The sequence below is a fragment of the Symphalangus syndactylus genome, chromosome 17 (genome assembly GCF_028878055.3).
Source record: "Symphalangus syndactylus isolate Jambi chromosome 17, NHGRI_mSymSyn1-v2.1_pri, whole genome shotgun sequence".
Classification (NCBI taxonomy): domain Eukaryota; kingdom Metazoa; phylum Chordata; class Mammalia; order Primates; family Hylobatidae; genus Symphalangus; species Symphalangus syndactylus.
Window position 1 is genome coordinate 16356723 of NC_072439.2, and position 20161 is coordinate 16376883.

Consider the following 20161-nt stretch of genomic DNA (forward strand, 5'->3'; position numbering starts at 1 on the left):
TGTGTGCAGACTGGTTTGTGTGTTGTGAAGGAAGGGTTTGGGAAGAGAGGGGAGTTGTAGGCCTGTGCATGGGGGATGGAAAAAGTGGAGAGAGAAGGGATCCCTAGCCAAGTCCCTTAGCCTGAGATTATTTTTTACTCTTCTCATCTGTGTCAATTTGGATTTGAAAAATCTCAAAATAGTAGTAGCTTGAAGATTTTTTTTTTTTTTTCCCTTAGAGACAGGGTCTCTCTCTGTCACCCAGGCTGGAGTGCAGTGGTATGATCACAGCTCACTGCAGCAACCTCCTGGGCTCAAGGTAACCTCCCACCTCATCCTGCCAAGCAGCTGGGTTTTCTACAGGTGTACGGCACATACCCAGCTAATTTTTTAATATTTTTGGTACAGATGGGGTCACTGAGTTGCCCAGGTTGGTCTCAAGCTCCTGAGCTCAAGCAATCCTTCTTCCTCAGCCTCCCAAAGTGCTGGGATTACAGGAGTGAGCCACCGTGCCCAGCCAAGATTATATTGCTTTTACTATCACCATTTTGCCGGAACGGAGGCCCCCTTCCTCCCAGAAGCACTACACTATGTTTCTATATACATCTCACCCGTCAGACTTAGCCACAGAAGGGCTGCACGAGAGTCTAGGAAGTGCAGTCTTTTAGCTGGGTGCAATGTGCCCAACAAAACACTCTTTACTAAAAATCCCTGTAATTAAAAGTTTTTAAATAGCCACTTTTTTTTTTTATTTATTTGAGACAGTCTCGATCTGTCGCCCAGGCTAGAGTGCAGTGGTGTGATCTTGGCTCACTGCAACCTCTGCCTCCTGGGCTCAAATGATTCTCCTGCCTCAGCCTCCTGAGTAGCTGGGATTACAGGTACTCACCACCACACCTGGCTAATTTTTGTATTTTAGTAGAGATGGGGTTTCACCACGTTGTCTGGGCTGCTCTCGAACTCCTGGCCTCCAGTAATCCACCACTTCAGTTTCCCAAAGTGCTGGGATTACAGGGGTGAGCCACCACGCCCAGCTGGATATCTTAAATTCTCAGTTTAAAGAAAGGGAAAAATGGATATTGAGAGGCAGCTAAGTCTCTGACATTCTTCTCCGGAAATCAGAATTTCCAGAGGACTAGGATACATTATGGTAGTGATTCAATGCTTAGATTTTAGAATCAAAAAGACCTGGCCGGGCGCGGTGGCTCACGCTTGTAATCCCAGCACTTTGGGAGGCCGAGGCGGGCGGATCACGAGGTCAGGAGATCGAGACCACGGTGAAACCCTGTCTCTACTAAAAATATAAAAAAATCAGCCGGGCGTGGTGGCGGGCGCCTGTAGTCCCAGCTACTCAGAGAGGCTGAGGCAGGAGAATGGCGTGAACCCGGGAGGCGGAGCTTGCAGTGAGCCGAGATTGCGCCACTGCACTCCAGCCTGGGCGGCAGAGCAGGACTCCGCCTCAAAAAAAAAAAAAAAAAAAGAATCAAAAAGACCTGGATTTGAATCTTGTGGGGAGGGTGAGTTAGATTATTCGGACCTTCCTGTTGAGAACAACTGAGAAAAAAAATGTCCTTCAAAGGATCAAATAGCCAATAAAATACAGTAAGAACCCACCACGCCAAATAGTTAAGAGAATGATACGTGGGGGCCAGGCGCGGTGGCTCACTCTTGTAATCCCAGCACTTTGGGAGGCCAAGGCGGGCGGATCGAGACCATCCTGGCTAACACAGTGAAACCCCATCTCTACTAAAAATACAAAAAATCAGCTGGGCGTGGTGGCGGGCGCCTACAGTCCCAGCTACTCCGGAGGTCGAGGCAGGGGAATGGCGTGAACCCAGGGGGTGGAGATTGCAGTGAGCCGAGATCGCTTCACTGCACTCCAGCCTGGGAGACAGAGCAAGAATCCGCCTCAAAAAAAAAAAAAAAAAAATGATATGTGGGGCTGTGAAGCCACAGTCGCTCTCAGGGCGTTTGCTGATGTGGACACACTGGGGTTTCCTACTTGGCAGCCTCACTGGAAGAAGCAGGCAAAAGTCGAGGCCAGAGCCAGCCCACGGTGAGCAACTGCAGGAACTGGGATTCCAGAGAGCTACAAGCTCGGGTAAGGATAACCTGGAAGACTGAAGAGGTATTCAAGATGCAGAAATCAAATGAAAAAACGAAAGCTCCTGAGAATTTGTGGTCACAGACTGGCCCTTGGCACAGGTTTGCAGCCAGGTTCACGTCCTCTGTGTGATACAGGGTACTTCTAGCTGACATGTCTGGCAGAAACAAACACAAGTGCACCTGTGGAAGGAACTGTCATCCAGAAGCCCCACAGATATTTTTGTTTGTTTGTTTTGGGACGGAGTTTTGCTCTTGTTGCCCAGGCTGGAGCGCAGTGGCGCTATCTCGGCACACTGCAACCTCTGCTTCCTGGGTTCAAGTGATTCTCCTGCTTCACCTGCCAGGTAGCTGGAACTACAGGTGCGTGCCACCACACCCGGCTAATGTTTTGTATTTTCAGTCGAGACAAGGTTTCACCATGTTGGCCAGTCTGGTCTCAAACTCCTGACCCACCTTGGCCTCCCAAAGTGTGGGATTACAGGTATGAGCCACCACGCCTGGCTTTTTTTTTTTTTTTTTTTGATATGGAGTCTCACTGTCGCCTAGGCTATAGTGCAGTGGCACAATCTCAGCTCACTGCAACCTCTGCCTCCCCGGTTCAAGCGATTCTACTGCCTAGGCTTCCCAAGTAGCTGGGATTACAGGTACCCACCACCAGGCCCAGCAATTTTTTTTTTTTTTGGTAGAGATGGGGTTTCACCATGTTGGCCAGGCTGGTCTTGAACTCGTGACCTCAAGCAGTCCGCCCGCCTTGGTCTCCCAAAGTGTTGAGATTACAGGCGTGAGCCACTGCACCCAGCCCACCACAAATAATTTTTCAGATAATGAGTAGTACACAAATAACCAAACACAAATGGAAATAATATGAACAAGAACCAGCAGAAACAACAAAAACAGCACATAAGCTTCACATGATGAAACTGTCAATCACAGATTATAATACAAAATTTATTTTAAACTATGTTTAAAAATTTAAAAAGCTTGGAATTATCAGCAAGGAAGCCAAAACTAAAAAAAAAAAGATCAAAATGGCCTAGTAGGTAGAAAAGGGAAAAACAAAACCACTGACATAACTTTTACAAATGAAAAATGCAAGGCCGGGCACAGTGGCTCACGCCTGTAATCTCAGCACTTCGGGAGGCCGAGGCAGTGGATTGTGACATCAGAAATTTGAGACCAGCCTGGCCAATATGGTGAAACCCTGTCTCTACTAAAAATACAAAAATTAGCCGGGCGTGGTGGTGTGCGGCTATAGTCCCAGCTACTCGGGAGGCCGAGGCAGAAGAATCGCTTGAGCCCGGGAACCGGAGGTTGCACTGAACCGAGGTCGTGCCACCGCACTCCAGCCTGAACGACAGAGCAAGATTCTGTCTCAAAAAAAGAAAAAAAAAAGCATACATCAGTGTTGTGTAGGGGAAAAAAAAAATGAAAAAAGCAATAATCAATAGTAACCCAATGGCTGTGTTAAATAGCAAAAATTGATCTAACATTTATACAAGTGGTTTTTTTAAAGGAAAAAAATGGTAACACATTTAACTGGCATTCCAGAATCAGAAGAAAGAATAAGTACAAAGACAATATTTATTTATTTATTTATTTTTATTTTTTGAGACAGAGTCTGTCGCCCAGGCTGGCGTGCATCCGCTCACTGCAAGCTCCACCTCCTGGGTTCACATCATTTTGCCTGAGCCTCCCAAGTAGCTGGGAATACAGGCACCCGCCACCACGCCCAGCTAATTTTTTGTATTTTTAGTAGAGATGGGGTTTCACTGTGTTAGCCAAGATGGTCTTGATCTCCTGACCTCATGATCTGCCTGCTTCAGCCTCCCAACGTACTGGGATTACAGGCGTGAGCCACCGCGCCCGGCCCAAAGACACTATTTAAAGACATGATAGTTGGAAAATTAAAAACTGATAAAAGACACCAATAGCACTAAAAAAAAAAAAAAAAAAAAAAGGCCAAGCATGGTGGCTCATACCTGTGCTCCCTGTACTTTGGGAGGTCGAGGCAAGAGGATCACTTGAGGCCAGGAGTTCAACACCAGCCTGGGCAACATAGCAAAACCTCATCTCTACAAAAAAACTAATTTAGACCAGGCACGGTGGCTCACACCTGTAATCCCAGCACTCTGGGAGTCCAAGGAGGGCGGATCACCTGAGGTCAGGAGTTCGAGACCAGCCTGGCCAACATGGTGAAACCCTGTCTCTACTAAAAATACAAAAAATTAGCTGGGCGTGATGGTGGGCACCTGAATCCCAGCTACTCAGGAGGCTGAGGCAGGAGAATCACTTGAACCTGGGAGGCTGGAGGTTGCAGTGAGCCTAGATCAGGCCACTGCACTCCAGCCTGGGCCACAGAGAGAGACTCAAAAAAACAAACAGGCCAGGCGCAGTGGCTCACACGTGTAATCCCAACACTTTGGGAAGCCGAGGCGGGTGCATCACTTGAGGTCAGGAGTTTGAGACTAGCCTGGCTAACATTTCTACTAAAAATACAAAAAATTAGCCAGGCGTGGTGGCATGCACCTGTAATCTCAGCTACTCGAGAGCCTAAGGCAGGAGAATCGCTTGAACCCAGGAGGCAGAGGTTGCGGTGAGCCAAGATCATGCCATTGCACTCCAGCTTGGGCAACAAGAGCAAAACTCCGTCTCAGAGAAAAAAAAAAAAAAAAAAAAACTAATTAAAAAAAATGCATACCTAGTCCAGGCACGGTGGCTCATGCTTGTAATCCCAGCACTTTGGGAGGCTGAGGCGGGCGGATCACGAGGTCGGGAGATCAAGACCATCCTGGCTACGGTGAAACCCCATCTCTACTAAAAATACAAAACATTAGCTGGGCGTGGTGGTGGGCTCCTGTAGTCCCAGCTACTCAGGAGGCTGAGGCAGGAGAATGGCGTGAACCCGGGAGGCAGAGCTTGCAGTGAGCCGAGATCACACCATTGCACTCCAGCCTGGGCGACAGAGCAAGACTGTCTCAAAAAAAAAAAAAAAAAAGCATACCTAGATACATTGAGGTGAAGGTGCCCAGCTATGTGGTCTTGAGCAATTGATTTATCTGAAGCTCAATTTCTTAAACTGAAAAAAAAAAGCATGCTAACCGTTCCTCAAAAGACTGGTAGGGCCTGTAATCCCAGCACTTTGGGAGGCTGAGGCAGGCAGATCGCTTGAGGTCAGGAGGTCAAGACCAGCCTGGACAATATGGCGCAACTTTATCTCTACTAAAAAATACAAAAATTAGCTGGGCATGGTGGCATGTGCCTGTAATCTCAGCTACTTGGGAGGCTGAGGCACGAGAATTGCTTGAACCTGGGAGGTGGAGGTAGCAGTGAGCAGAGATTGAGATCCTGCCACTGCACTCCAGCCTGGGTGACAGAGCGAGACTCTGTCTACAAAAAAAAAAAAAAAAAAAAAAAAAAAAAGATAAAGGGTTTGCTGGCTGTGGGATCTTGCCAGGCACCAGCAGCCTCATCTGTACAACAGGGCTAACAGTTCTTACCCCAGATTCAAGCCAAAAATCTGCATAAAGCAGATTAAAGTTAAAATTCTCTGGATATTTTTCTTAACAAATTTCATCTGGCACAAGTCTATTTTTTTTTTTTTTGGTAGTGGTGGGGGTGGATTTGGGGTGTTTTTATTTTTATTTTTTTGAGACAGGGTCTCATTCTGTCACCCAGGCCGGAGTGCAGTGACACAATCATAGCTGACTCTAACCTCAAACTCCTGGGCTCAGGAGATCCTCCTGCCTCAGCCTCCCAAGTAGCTGGGACCACAGGCACCATACTAGCTAATTTTAATTTTTTTTTGTAGAGACAGGGTCTTTGTTGCCCAGGCTGGTCAGGAACTTCTGGGCTCAAACAGTCCTCCTGCCTCAACCTTCCAAAGGACTGGGATTACAGGGGTGAGTGACTGCACCCAGCCACAGGTACTTTTTGGGAGGTAGGACATGGGGGTTGCGAGCACAGCTGTGAGTGAAAATCTGGCACACCATACACAACTGGTTTGTAATTCTCAGTCTCAGCCACCTCACCTGCAAAATGAGAACTGAAATTGTACCTATTTCAGGATTTGTAGTCAGGGAGACTGCATAGTTTGATATATGTAAAAAAAAGTTCTCATGGGCTGGGCACGGTGGCTCACGCCTGTAATCTCAGCACTTTGGGAGGCCAAGGCGGGTGGACACCTGAGGTCAGGAGTCCAAGACCAGCCTGGCCAACATGGCAAAACTCGTCTCTACTAAATATGCAAAAATTGGCCAGGCGCGGTGGCTCAATGCCTGTAATCTCAGCACTTTGGGAGGCCGAGGCGGGTGGATCACCTGAGGTTAGGAATTCAAGACCAGCCTGGCCAACATGGTCCCATCTCTACTAAAAAATACAAAAATTAGCAGGGCATGGTGGCAGGCGCCTGTATTCCCAGCTACTTGGGAGATTGAGGCAAGAGAATCGCTTGAACCCAGGAGGCGGAGTTTGCAGTGAGCTGAGATCTCGCCATTGCACTCCAGCCTGGGCGACAGAGTAAGACTCTCTCCCCGCAACCAAAAAATTACAAAAATTAGCTGGGCGTGGTGGCACGTGCCTGTAATCAGCTACTCCAGAGGCTGATAGAGAATCGCTTGAACCCAGGAGGCGGAGGTTGCAGTGAGCCGAGATTGTGCCACTGCAACTGCAGCCTGCGTGACAAGAGCAAAACTCCACCTAAAAAAAAAAAAAAAAAGTTCTCATGATGCCTGCACATAGTAGATGCTTAATAAATGTTAGCGAATGTGGAAGAACCTAAATTGAGGACCTATGTTTATCCTCTCATTTGATACCCCGAGTTTCAGCCCTGGAGTTGATTTGGAGGGCAGACGCTCACCTACACTCTGTACTAATCCTCCACCTTGGCCTAGCATCCGTGCTCACTGCTAAGTCTCCATCAAAGTCATAATAAACCTACAGGGTCATAAACCCACAGGCACAGAGCGCAGCGTAGGACTGCTTCCAGGTGCCATTTGTCTCAGGTTTTTCTTTTGAGTCCGTTTGCTGAGCAGCTGTGTATGCACCAAAGTGTATCCTTAAGGACAGCATGGGTCAGGCACGGTGGCTCACGCCTGTAATCCCAGCATTTTGGGAGACCGAGGCAGGCGGATCACGAGGTCAGGAGATCGAGACCATCCTGGCTAACACGGTGAAACCCCGTCTCTACTAAAAATACAAAAATTAGCCAGACGTGGTGGCACGCACCTGTAGTCCTAGCTATTTGGGAGACTGAGGCAGGAGAATCGCTTGTACCCGGGAGGTGGAGGTTGCAGTGAGCCAACATTGCACCACTGCACTCCAGCCTGGGTGACAGAGCGAGATTCCACCTCAAAAAGAAAAACCTCTTGGGCTCAAGTGATCCTCCCACTTCAACCTCTCAAAGTGCTGAGATTGCAGGCATGAGCCACCGCACCCAGTCTGCATTTTTTAATGAGCACCCCAGCTGAGTCTGAAAATCAGGTAGGGTTGGGAAATACTTGCTCACTGGAGTTTGCAGTTACACCGCCATCTCACACTGCTGTACCAACAGCTGAAGGGGAGTGTGCCCTAACTAGTCTGCAGTAAATCTAGATCTGTCTTACCCATTCCTTTCATAGATGCTCTCAGACTTTCAAAACCCCATGTTTTCCAAAGTACCTTCTGAGGTATCCTAGTTTTTTGTTGTTGTATTTTGTTTGTTTGTTTGTTGAGACAGCCTCGCTCTATCGCCGAGGCTGGAGTGCAGTGGTGTGATTTTGGCTCACTGTAGCCTCTGCCACCGGGATCCAGCGATTCTCCTGTTTCAGCCTCCCAAGTAGCTGGGATTACAGGCTCATGCCACCACACCTGGCTAATTTTTGTATTTTTAGTAGAGATGGGGTTTCATCATGTTGTCCTGGCTGGTCTCGAACTCCTGAGCTCAGCTGAACTGCTGGCCTCGGCCTCCCAAAGTGCTGGGATTTCAGGTGTAAGCCACCATGCCGGGCCGAAGTATCCTAGTTCTATGAAGTGCTTCCCAATAAAAAGGGTTCCATAGTGAAATACTTTGAGAGCCTCTGGGTTCTGTCTTAAAAATTCACATGATGCAGTGAGGAAACTCATTTTATGTTGTCTCACCCTGCTTCTTGGATTTCAGATCCCCTTTGTCATGCAATGTCTATTTACATGAGTTCTACAGAATGGCGTTTGTTGTTGTTGTTGTTTTGAGACAGGATGTCACTGTGTTGCCCAGGCTGGTCTTGAACTCTTGGGTTCATGGGATTCTCTCACCTCAGCCTCCTGAGTAGCTGAGACTACGGGTGTGCACCACCACACCTGGCTTATTCAGGCAGTATTTTGCAGAAACACTGGTTACGCTTTTTTTGTTTTTCTTTTTTCTGGAGAATGGGGTCACGCTTTGTTGCCCAGGCTGGTCTCAAACTCTTGAGCTCAAGCTATCCCTCTGCCTCTGCCTCTGCCTCCCAAAGAGCTGGGATTACAGGTGTGAACCACCATGCCCAGCCAGAAACAATGGCTTATTACCCACTGGGTCTGGAAGAATCTGGACTTCCAAAATATCAACTTCTGTCTCCTCTGTGCCTGGTTATGAGCACATCCTCTGTGTGCCCCATATGGGAGTTAGGTTAGGACTGGTGCAGTAGCAAGGCTGCCATTCTGGAGAATGAACTGACACAAAACAAGCCACAGAGAATTCATCTAGTTGGGTGGCATCACTGGGCCAGACCAGTAATAGTCTTTTAGCCTTTTACTCTTTTTAAAAAATGTTTATTTATTTATTTATTTATTTATTTATTGAGATAGAGTCTCGCTTCTGTTGCCCAGGCTGGAGGGCAGTGGTGTGATCTCGGCTCACTGCAACCTCTGCCTCCCGGGTGCAAGTGATTCTCCTGCCTCAGCCTCCCAAGCAGTTGAGATTACAGGCGCCCACCACCATGCCCAGCTAATTATTGTATTTTTAGTAGAGACAGGATTTCGCCATGTTGGCCAGGCTGGTCTCAAACTCCTGACCTCGGGTGATCCTCCCCCCTCAACCTCTCAAAGTGTTGGGATTACAAGTGTGAGCCAGCACACCCGGCAGTCTTTTACTCTTTCAGTTCGCTGACTCGAAGAACAGCATTTTGCCGGGCGCAGTGGCTTACGCCTGTAATCCCAGCACCTTGGGAGGCCGAGGCGGGTGGATCACGAGGTCAGGAGATCGAGACCATCCTGGCTAACACAGTGAAACCCCGTCTCTACTAAAAATACAAAAAATTAGCCGGCATGGTGGCGGGCGCCTGTAGTCCCAGCTACCCGGGAGGCTGAGACAGGAGAATGGCGTGAACTCAGGAGGCAGAGCTTGCAGTGAGCCGAGATCACGCCACTGCACTCCAGCCTGGACAATACAGTGAGACTCCATCTCAAAAACAAAGAACAGCATTTGGCCCCTGCAAACCTTTGGACCAAGTGTGTTTACCTCTGGGGAGGGACTAAGTTCTTATTCCTCTGGCTGTCACCCCACAGTGGTCTCTTCCCTGTCCTTGAAGAGTGGCAGCTTGAGACAATCAAAAGAAAGAAGGTCTTCCAGTTGTAGCACAATTAGGAGACAAAGGTGTGAAAAGGACAAGCCAGCACACCCTAAGCAGATCCCGCCTGAGCTTCACTGGCCCCCGCTGGGACCTTCTCTCTCACAGTCCTCTCCACAGGCATTGGCTGAGCGCGCTAGAGCCCCAGGTATTCAGCCAGGAACACAGCGAGAATGCGGCTCAAGTTGTGTACCGTGGGTGGGTGGAGATTGGCCTCGGTGTCTGCAGGGGTGTGCCAGACAGCAGGGAAGGGCGTGGAGATGAGATGGAGCACGGGGACCCCTGAAGTGACAGAGGAGACTTTGTCAGGTCCGCTGCAGCCCACCACGACCCAGGAGCCCAAGCCCAACCTCTAGGTAACTTTGCCTTGCCACCACACACTAGTGAAAGACACTATGTTCTGGCACTTTTTTTTTTTTTTTTTTTTTTGAGACAGACTCTCACTCTGTCGCCCAGGCTGGAGTGCAGTGGCGTGATCTTGGCTCATTGCAGCCTCTGCCTCCGGGATTCCAGCGATTCTACTGTCTCAGCCTCCCGGGTAGCTGGGATTATAGGCAGGCACCACGACACCTGTCTAATTTTTGTATTTTTAGTAGAGATGGGGTTTCATCATGTTGGTCAGGCTGGTCTCAAACTCCTGACCTCAGGTGATCTGCCCGCCTCAGCCTCCCAAAGTGCTAGGATTACAGGCGTGAGCCACCACGCCCAGCCCTGGCACTTTTTTTTTTTTTTTTTTTTTTTTTTTGAGATATCATCTCCCTCTGTTGTCCAGGCTAGAGTGCAGCGGCTCAATCAAGGCTCACTGCAGCCTTGACTTCCCAGGCCCAGATGATCCTCCCACTTCAGCCTCTCGAGTAGCTGGGACTATAGGTGCGAACCACCATGCCCGGCTAATTTTTTGTATTTTTAGTAAAGACAAGATTTATGCCATGTTGCCCAGGCTGGTTTCAAACTCCTGGGCTCAAGGATCCCCCCGCTCAGCCTCCCAAAGTGCTGGGATTACAGGTGTGAACCACCGTGCCCAGCTGCAAACATTTCTGGAATGCTTTCTATGTGCTGGGTGCTGGTCCAAGTAAGGTCTTTACCAGTGTTAGCACGTTCAATCTCCTCAACAATACTCTAAGATAGGGAATATTATCCCTATTTTACAGATGAATAAATCAAAGCGCAAAGAGGTAGGCCACTTAGCCCCATTCCCCAGCCCTGGGAAGGGGCCTTGGCCAGTTCCAATGTGTGGCTTCCTTGGACACCCACCCTCCATCCCTCCTTGCAGCAGGTACCTCTGCGGAGGAAGGGGATGTGGTCGTCTTCCACAGAGCCAAAGGGCTCCCCGGGTTGGAAGTACATCACTTCCTGGGGATGAGACTGCAGCAGGTTCAAACGGTGCAGACGCTTCTCTGGAGGTGGGGGCAATTAGAGAGGAAGGGTTAGTCCTTAGTAGTCAAAGGTCCCCAGTCCACAAATCAGAGGAGGGCAGAGCACCCAGAGACAAAGCCCTGGTCATCCCAACAAGAATGAATGCCAGTAACTCCTTCCTGTGGGCTCACTATGTTCCTGGTCTCATTCAATCCCTCCGAGTCTAAGACACAGACATTCTTTTTTTTGAGACAAGATCTTGTGGCCTGGTGCGGTGGCTCACGCCTGTAATCCCAGCACTTAGGGAGGCCAAGGCAGGTGGATGACCTGAGGTCAGGAGTTCGAAACCAGCTTGGCCAACATGGTGAAACCCTGTCTCTACTAAAAATACAAAAATTAGCTGGGTGTGGTGGTAGGCGCCTGTAATCCCAGCTACTTGGGAGGCTGAGGCACAAGAATTGCATGAACCCGGGAGGAGGTGTAGGTTGCAGTGAGCTGAGATTGCACTACTGCACTCCAGCCTGGGTGACAGAGAAAGATTCTGTCTCAAAAAAAAAAAAAGAACTTGCTCTCTCACCCACACTGGAGTGCAGTGGGGGCAATCCCAGCTCAGTGCAGCCTTAATCTTGCTGGCCTAAGTGATCTTTCAGTCTCAGCCTCCCAAATAGCTAGGACTTCAGGCGCATGCCCCCATGCCTGGGTAATTGTGTGTATGTGTGTATAGAAATGGGACCTTCCTATGTTGCCCAGGCTGGCCTCAAACTTCTAGGTTCATGTGATCTTCCTGCCTTGGCCTCTCAAATCGCTGGGACTACAGGCATGAGCCACTACATCTGGGCCCTCCGGCCTTTATTTTTTATTTTTATTTTTTTGAGACAGAGTCTTGCTCTGTCGCCAGGCTGGAGTGCAGTAGCACAATCTTGGCTCACTGCAACCTCCGCCTCCCGGGTTCAAGCAAGTCTCCTGCCTCAGCCTCCTGAGTAGCTGGGAGTATAGGCACCTGCCATCACACCCAGCTAATTTTTGTATTATTAGTAGAGATGGGGTTTCACCATATTGGCCAGGCTGGTCTCGAACTCCTGACCTTGTGATTCGCCCACCTCAGCCTCCCAAAGTGCTGGGATTACAGGCATGAGCCACCAGGCCCGGCCCCGACTGGCCATTTTACAGATAGGAAACTGAGGCCCAGAGAAATTAAGCCACTTGTCCAAGTTCACCCAGCTGGTAAGATTGGAAACCACGGCTGTCTCACCTTAGAGCCCCTGTCTGGTAATCACTATTACTAATCTCTAGTTCCTTAGAAAGACCAGGGAGATAGAGGAAAGGCTGGATGAGCCCTTATTTTATTTATTTATTTATTTATTTATTTATTTATTTATTTATTTATTTTGTGACAGAGTCTTGCTCTGTCACCCAGGCTGGAGTGCAGTGGCACAATTTCAGCTCACTGCAACCTGTGCCTCCGGGGTACAAGCGATTCTTCTGCCTGAGCCTCTGGAGTAGCTGGGACTACAGGCACACGCTACCACACCCGGCTAATTTTTGTATTTTTGGTAGAGATAGGGTTTTACTATATTCGCCAGGCTGGTCTCGAACTCCTGACCCTGTGATCCACCTGCCTCAGCCTCCCAAAGTATTGGGATTACAGGCGTGAGCCATTGCGCCTAGCCGAGCCTTTATTTTTAAAAACAATTTTTAATTTTTTTAATTTTAATTTTTATTATTACTTTTTTTTTGAGACAGAGTCTCACTCTGTCCCCAGGCTGGAGTGCAGTGGTGAGATCAAAGCTTACTGCAGCCTCGACCTCCCAGACTCAAGTGATCCTACCACTTCAGCCTCCCAAGTCACTGGGACTACAGGCAGGTGCCACCATGCCTGGCTAATTTTTTTTTTTTTTTTTTGAGATGGAGTCTCGCTCTGTTGCCCAGGCTGGAGTGCAGTGGCGTGATCTCGGCTCACTGCAACCTCTGCCTCCCAGGTTCAAGCGATTCTCCTGCCTCAGCCTCCCGAATAGCTAGGATTACAGGCACATGTCACCATGCCCAGCTAACTTTTTGTATTTTTAGTAGAGATGGGGTTTCGCCCTGTTGGCCAGGCTGGTCTCAAACTCCTAACCTCAGGTGACCCACCTGCTTTGGCCTCCCAAAGTGCTGGGATTACAGGCGTGAGCCATTGCACCTGGCCTAATTTTTGTTTTTATTTTGTAGAGACGGGGTTTTGCCATGTTGCCCAGGCTGGTCTGAAACTCCTGAGCTCAAGTGATCCACCTGCCTCAGCCTCTCAAAGTGCTGGGATTACAGGTGTGAGCCACCAAGCCCAGCTTTTTTTTTTTTTTTTTTTTTTTTTTTTGAGACAGGATCTCATTCTGTTGCCCAGGCTGGAGTGCAGTGGCGCAATCTTGGCTCACTACAGCCTTGACCTCCCAGGCTCTAAGGATACTCCCCAGTAGCTGGGATGACGGGTGCATGCCACTGCACCCAGCTAATTTTTTTTTAAGAGATGGGGTCACCAGGCACGGTGGCTCACGCCTGTAATTCCAGCACTTTGGGAGGCTGAAGGGGACAGATCGTGAGGTCAGGAGTTCGAGACCAGCTTGGCCAACATAGTGAAACTCTGTCTCTACTAAAATACAAAAATTAGCTGGGTGTGGTGGCGGGCGCCTGTAGTCCCAGCTACTCGGGAGGCTGAGGCAGAAGAATGGCTTGAACCTGGGAGGTGAAGGTTGCACTGAGCCAAGATCGTGCCATTGCACTCCAGCCTGGGTGACAGAGCGAGACTCCATCTCAAAAAAAAAAAAAAAAAAAAGATGGGGTCTCCCTATGTGGCCCAGACTAGTGGATGAGCCTTTAGAGGGTAGGTGCCTGTCCTACCCCAGCCCGCCGCCCTGTACCCCATACCCCAGGTGGGCTGGGGCCCACCTCTGCATTCACCCTTACCAATGCTCCTCAGCCGATGGAACCAGCGGACCGTGCGAGGGAAGTGGCTGTAGAAGGTGGGATTGGGGGCTCCCAGGAGATCAAGAAGCATAAAGAGCTCCTAAGGAGAAAGGCTAGGACTGGAGGGGCCCGTGCAGGATGACGCCAGCCCCGCTTCACCTTCTCCCTCCCTCGCCAGAAGCCAGGGGACCCTGGTCTTACAATAGCCTGGATCCTGGTGGGGCCAGGACTGTGAGGTATAGACTCCAGGAGCTGGGCCAGGTGCCGGGAACCGTAAAGGGAGTCCTTGGGTCCCCACTCCTTCAGCGCCTCTTCACCGTCCAAGAAGAGCAGTTGCAGGGTCACTGGGGCTGCCTGTGGGAGTAGCGGGGGGGGGTGGCCAGAGCCAGCTCAGGACTAGCCCTCAGCCTCAACACACCCACACTTCTTGCCCGCTTGCATGGCTTAACAGAACACATGAGGTGTCCTCACTCATAGAACATGGTAGCCAAGAGCACAGATTCCGAGTCAGTTGTCTGGGATCAAATCCATACTTGGCTGCTTCATAACAAAGCAGGCATGGGGAATAACTTCTGGAAGGATCAGTTTCTTCATCTATAATTTAGAATAAGTCTTGCTCTGTCACCCAGGCTGGAGTGGAATGACGCAATCTTGACTCACTGCAACCTCCACCCTCTACCTCCCAGGTTCAAAAGATTCTCCTGCCTCAGCCTCCCATATAGCTGTGACCACAGGTGCCCGCTATCACACCTGGCTAATTTTTGTATTTTTAGTAGAGACAAGGTTTCTCCATGTTGGCCAGGCAGGTCTCGAACTCCTGACCTCAAATGATCCACCTGCCTCAGCCTCCCAAAGTGCTGGGATTACAGACGTGAGCCACCACGCCGGGCAATAACAGTTCTTTTCAAAGGGTAAGGTTTGAATCCGGGTCTTAGAACAGTGCCTGGCATATAACTAAATAAGGGTTATCTCTGATTATTATTTCTCAAGCTCAGTTTGGTGAAACAGATAGATCCACAAATGAATAATTATACAAACAGTAAAATGCAGTTGAGACAAATGCTTCTAAGAACTATAGAGTCCTGAGAGGGCATAGGAAGGAGGCTGGGGGATGACCCTGCCTGGAGAGGGCGTTGGGTCTTTTGGGAAGGGATGTTTACCTTGAGAGTGGGTAGGAACTGGCCTGGCAAAATGGAGCAGGAGGAAGAGTATTCCCAGCCAAGGGAGCAACACAGGGCAAGGCCGTGGCCAGGGAAGGGGTCCCAGAGGTTTGAGAGGAGTCCGGAAGGTTTAGCAAGGGCCAAGGAGTGTGGCTTTGTTATAGGGACACTGGGGAGGCACAGAGGGGGGTTGAGCAGGGCAGGAGCATGATGAAATCTGTGTTTTTCTTTTCTTTTCTTTTTTTTTTTTTGAGACAGAGTCTCGCTGTATCGCCCAGGCTGGAGTGCAGTGGCGTGATCTCAGCTCACTGCAAGCTCTGCCTCCCGGGTTCACGCCATTCTCCTGCCTCAGCCTCCTGAGTAGCTGGGACTACAGGCGCCCGCCACCTCGCCCGGCTAACTTTTTGTATTTTTAGTAGAGACGGGGTTTCACCATGTTAGCCAGGAAGGTCTCAATCTCCTGACCTCGCGATCCACCTGCCTCGGCCTCCCAAAGTGCTGAGATTACAGGTGTGAGCCACCGCACCCAGCCTGTGTTTTTCTTTTCTGTTTGTTTGTTTTGAGACAGAGTCTCACTCTGTCGTCCAGGCTGGAGTGCAGTGGTGCGATCTCGGCTCACTGCAACCTCTGCCTCTCGGTTTCAAGTGATCCTCCTGTCTCAACCTCCCAAGTAGCTGGGATTACAGGTGTGCATCACCATACCCAGCTAATTTTTGTATTTTTAGTAGAGATGGGGTTTCCCCGTTGGCCAAGCTGGGCTCGAACTTCTGACCTCAAGTGATCTGCCTGCCTCGGCCTCCCAAAGTGCTGGGATTACAGGTGCGAGTTACCACACCCGGCCGGGAAAGCCTCTTTGAAGAGGTGACATTGGAGTGGACACCTGAGTGAAGAGTGGGAGCCAGCCCAGAAGATATCTATGAAAAGCATATTCTTTTTTTTTTTTTTAAGAGAGAAGGTCTCGTGCCACCCAGTGGCACGATCATGGCTCACTGCAATCTCAAACTCCTAGACTCAAGCCGTCCTCCCCTCTCAGCCTCCCAAGTAGCATGCCACTATGCCCAGATAATTTTTTTTTTTTTGAGATGGAGTCTCGCTCTGTTGCCCAGGCTGGAGTGCAGTGGTGCAACTTTGGTTCACTGCAACCTCCGCCTCCCGGATTCAAGCAATTCTCTGCTTCAGCCTCCCGAGTAGCTGGGGTTACAGGTATGCACCACCAAGCCTGGCTAATTTTTGTATTTTTTGTAGAGATGGGGTTTCACCATGTTGGCCAGGCTGGTCTTGAACTCCTGACCTCGTGATCCACCCACCTCAACCTCCCAAAGTGCTGGGATTCCAAGCGTGGGCCACCGAGCCTGGCCAGAAAAGCACATTCTATCCAAAGCAAACAGCAAGTGCAGATGCCCTGAGGCGGCAGCAAGCTCTGCGGGTTTGAGGAACCCAGAGGAGGTGGGGGTGGCTACAGCAGAGTGAGCAAGAGGTGAGGGGTGGGAGATGAGGCTGGAGAGGTAACAGGGCACAGCTTCTGGGCCAGTATAAGGACTCTGGATTATGCCTGGAATAAGGCTGGAGCCCTGGGAGGGTTTGGGGGAGAGGAAAGAGAATCTGACATCCAGAAGGTAAAAAGATCCCTGTGAAGGCCAGGCACGGTGGCTCACGCCTGTAATCCCAGCACTTTAGGAGGCCGAGGTGGGCAGCTCACCTGAGGTTGGGAGAAGAATTGCTTGAACCCAGTAGGCAGAGGTTGTGGTGAGCCAAGATCTTGCCATGTGCACTCCAGCCTGGGGAACAAGAGCGAAACTCCGTCTCAACAAAAAAAAAAAAAAAAAAGATCCCTGTGGCTCTGTGCATGGAGTACAGTGGGAAGACGAGAGGGATGACAAATGTCCAGGCAAGGGAGGGTGGGGGCTGGGAAAGGTGGAGGTGGCCCACTACCCTCCCCAGCTCCTGCTCCTCACCTGTTCTTTGGCTCTGCTCAGCTCCAGGTCAAGTGCCTGGGCCAGCTCCAGCAGCAGGGCACAGGGCACAGCCGAATCCGTGGCCCCTACAAAGGGGGTCGATCCGGGTGGGAAGAGCTTCGAGTCATAATGGCAGGCAAGGGTGAGGTGACGGGCAGCCCTCGGGTCCAGTGTGGCCACCACATTGCCAAAGTCCACTGGCCCCAGGGGCGTTGAGGCTGTGAAGGGATCCAGCTCCACGTGCCAACCTGCTGTCAGGGACCGCAGCGTGGCCTCCAGGAACTAGCGGCAAGAGAGAGGTGGGAGGGTGGACGGGGACTGGGGAGGAGGTGGGGAGAAGGGCCACGTGACCTGAGCCATGCAGAGCAGATGGGTTGACTCTAAAGTCCCACTCTGATTTAATGGATTTCTTTCTTTTTTTTTTTTTTGAGGTGGAGTCTTGGTCTGTCACCCAGGCTGGAGTGCAGTGGCTTGATCTTGGCTCACTGCAACCTCCGCCTCCTGGCTTCAAGTGATTCTCCTGACTCAGCCTCCCAAGTAGCTGGGGTTACAGGCGCCCCCGACAACGCCTGGCTATTTTTTGTATTTTTAGTAGAGATGGGGTTTCACAATGTTGGCCAGCCTGGTATCAAACTCCTGACCTCAAGTGATCTGCCTGCCTCAGCCTCCCAAAGTGTTGGGATTACAGATGTGAGCCACGTGCCCAGTCCCCCACTCTGATTAAAATCATTCCTTTGACAGTCCTGGTGAGTACCTACTGGGTGCCAGATGTTGGGGAGACACCACCTCTTGGAGCCAACAAGACTCATCACAGCTTACCCTTAAATAGCTCTCACTGTGTGCTAAGCTCTCTTCTAGGAACCATATAGGGGAGGGACTGCCAATACATGACCCCATTTTGCAGATGAGGAAATGGGCTCAGAGAGGTTAAGAAACTAGTCCAGGCCAGGCACGGTGGCTCACGCCTGTAATCCCAGCACTTTGGGAGGCTGAGGTGGGCGGATCATAAGGTCAGGAGTTTGAGACCAGCCTGGCCAATATGGTAAAACCCTGTCTCACTAAAAATACAAAAAATTAGCCAGGCATGGTGGTGCACACCTGTAATCCCAGCTACTCAGGAGGCTGAGGCAGGAGATTTGCTTGAACCTGGGAGGTGGAGGTTAAAGTGACTGGAGATCGCGCTACTGCACTCCAACCCAGGTGACAGTGTGAGACTCCAACTCAAAAAAAAAAAAGGAAAAGAAAAAAGAAACCAGTCTAAGGTCACAATCTAAGTGGATGAGGTAGCATTGGGACTTAGGCAGTATTTAAATGACTTATTTTTTTTGAGATGGAGTCTCGCTCTGTCACCCATGCTGGGGTGCAGTGGCGCAATCTCAGCTCACTGCAGCCTCCGCCTCCCAGGTTCAAGTGATTCTCCTGCCTCAGCCTCCCAAATAGCTGGGACTACAGGTACCCACCACCACACCTGGCTAATTTTGTATTTTTAGTAGAGACGAGGTTTCACCATGTTGGCCAGGCTGGTCTCAAACTCCTGACCTCAAGTAATCTGCCTGTCTCGGCCTCCCAAAGCACTGGGATTACAGGTGTGCGCCTCTGCGCCTGGCCTTTAAATGACTCTTCATGCTTTCTGGAAGACAACAGATATATTACAGCACCAGCTCGGAGCCAACCTGTTTGGGTTCAACTCTAGGTCTATGATTTTCTAAACATTGGGTCTCACTATGTTGACTAGGCTAGTCTCGAACTTCTCAGGTGATTCTCCCACCTTGGCTTCCCAAAGTGCTGGGATTACAGGCATGAGCCACAGCACCCGGCTAAGGTCTATTATTTATTATCTGTAGGATTTGTGCAATGTGTATAACCTCTCTGAGACTCAGTTTCCCCATCTGCATAATGAAGATCATGTTGGTACCCACCTTATAGGGCTGTCTGTTGCCTATGCCTAGCACACAGTAAGCTTTTGGTGGGGGCATTAAGGGGGACAGTACAGCCTGGTGGTTTGTTACCAGCATGGAGTCTAGAGTCTGATTAACTCCAGTCAGAGCCCCAGTTCCTCCTCTTAGCTCCTTTGGGATCTTGAACAGGATTCTTATTTCCTATTCCCTGGAGGGCTAGGGGGTCAGGGACTGGAGGTGGGTCCCTTTACCTTTCTGACTTGGAGATTTCCCGGGCTGCCCGGGGTTCGCACAACCAGCAGGGGGCGCAGATAAGTGCTCCAGAGACGCTGTGGGTCCAGTTGTCCCACCACCCTCCGCAGCCGGGCTTCGGGGAGGCTTCCGATCAACGGGACCTTGGAAAGGAGGTGCGATTGGAAAGGGAAGAATGAGAACAATCCCCCATTTCAACCCTACCCCGGGCGCCGTCACCCGCGAGGAGCCCCGGGTCCTCTTCCTAATCTGCGGCCTCCAGCATCGGAGACTTCTAGGATAAATCCAAGGCTCAGGAAAAGTCCTTCCAAGACCATCCGGTCCAGCCTACCTCAAACTTGATGGGGAACTCGAGGCCCAGTGAGAGAGAGGGGAGATGGAGGAAGGGACTCTTCCAAATAGTTGACTAAAGGCATAGAACCCTGAACCCCCCCGTCTTACTATTTCAGACCTTTCCTCTTAAAAGGAAGCTACTGTTGCAGAACCAGCCTGAAGCCTTATTCCTGTGGTAAGGGTATGCGCTCAGATGACGAAGACGGTGGCATGTGCGGTTAGGGCCGTACGCTAAAGCCACGTCAACCCTGGGTAACAGGGGGGAGGGAATGAGGCTCCCCGCGGTGCCTAGGTCCCCGCCCAGCCTCACCCGCAGCTCCCGGCCCAGCGGCAGCTCCTCAGTCCTGCGGTGCCAGCCGCTCCAAATGGTGTAGAACGCCGAGCCCACGGCCAGCGCCAGCAACAAAGGCAAGAGCCGAACCCGCGGTAGCAGGCGGCGCTTCGGCGGCAAGAGTGGCTCCATAAGGCCACGTTCCCCGAGCCGCAGGCGGGGCCGCCCGCGGCCCCCGGAACGCATGGCCCCTTTGCCCTGAAACCTGTACCAGACCACGGATTGAGTTTAGGCCCAGCCAAGTTCCACCCCATGGAATCGGTGGGCCAACAAGGAACAGCTGCGGCTGCACCAG

At 50.6% G+C, this 20161-nt stretch overlaps 1 protein-coding gene across 2 annotated transcripts; it reads right to left on the reverse strand.

The window, feature by feature from the left end:
- Positions 1-8825: 8825 nt before the first annotated feature.
- Positions 8826-20140, reverse strand: QPCTL (glutaminyl-peptide cyclotransferase like). Of its 2 annotated transcripts, XM_055251158.2 has the most exons (7): positions 19846-20140; positions 19202-19345; positions 17053-17334; positions 14139-14291; positions 13938-14037; positions 10925-11041; positions 8826-9926 (listed from the first exon to the last, which is right to left on the reverse strand). In XM_055251158.2, exons 1-7 carry the CDS (start codon positions 20050-20052, stop codon positions 9781-9783), a joined length of 1149 nt encoding a protein of 382 aa, XP_055107133.1. In that variant the 5' UTR covers positions 20053-20140; the 3' UTR covers positions 8826-9780. The 2 variants fall into 2 exon arrangements, with proteins under 2 accessions (XP_055107133.1, XP_055107134.1); XM_055251159.2 differs by lacking the exon at positions 17053-17334 and having other exon boundaries at positions 19846-20091.
- Positions 20141-20161: the final 21 nt, after the last annotated feature.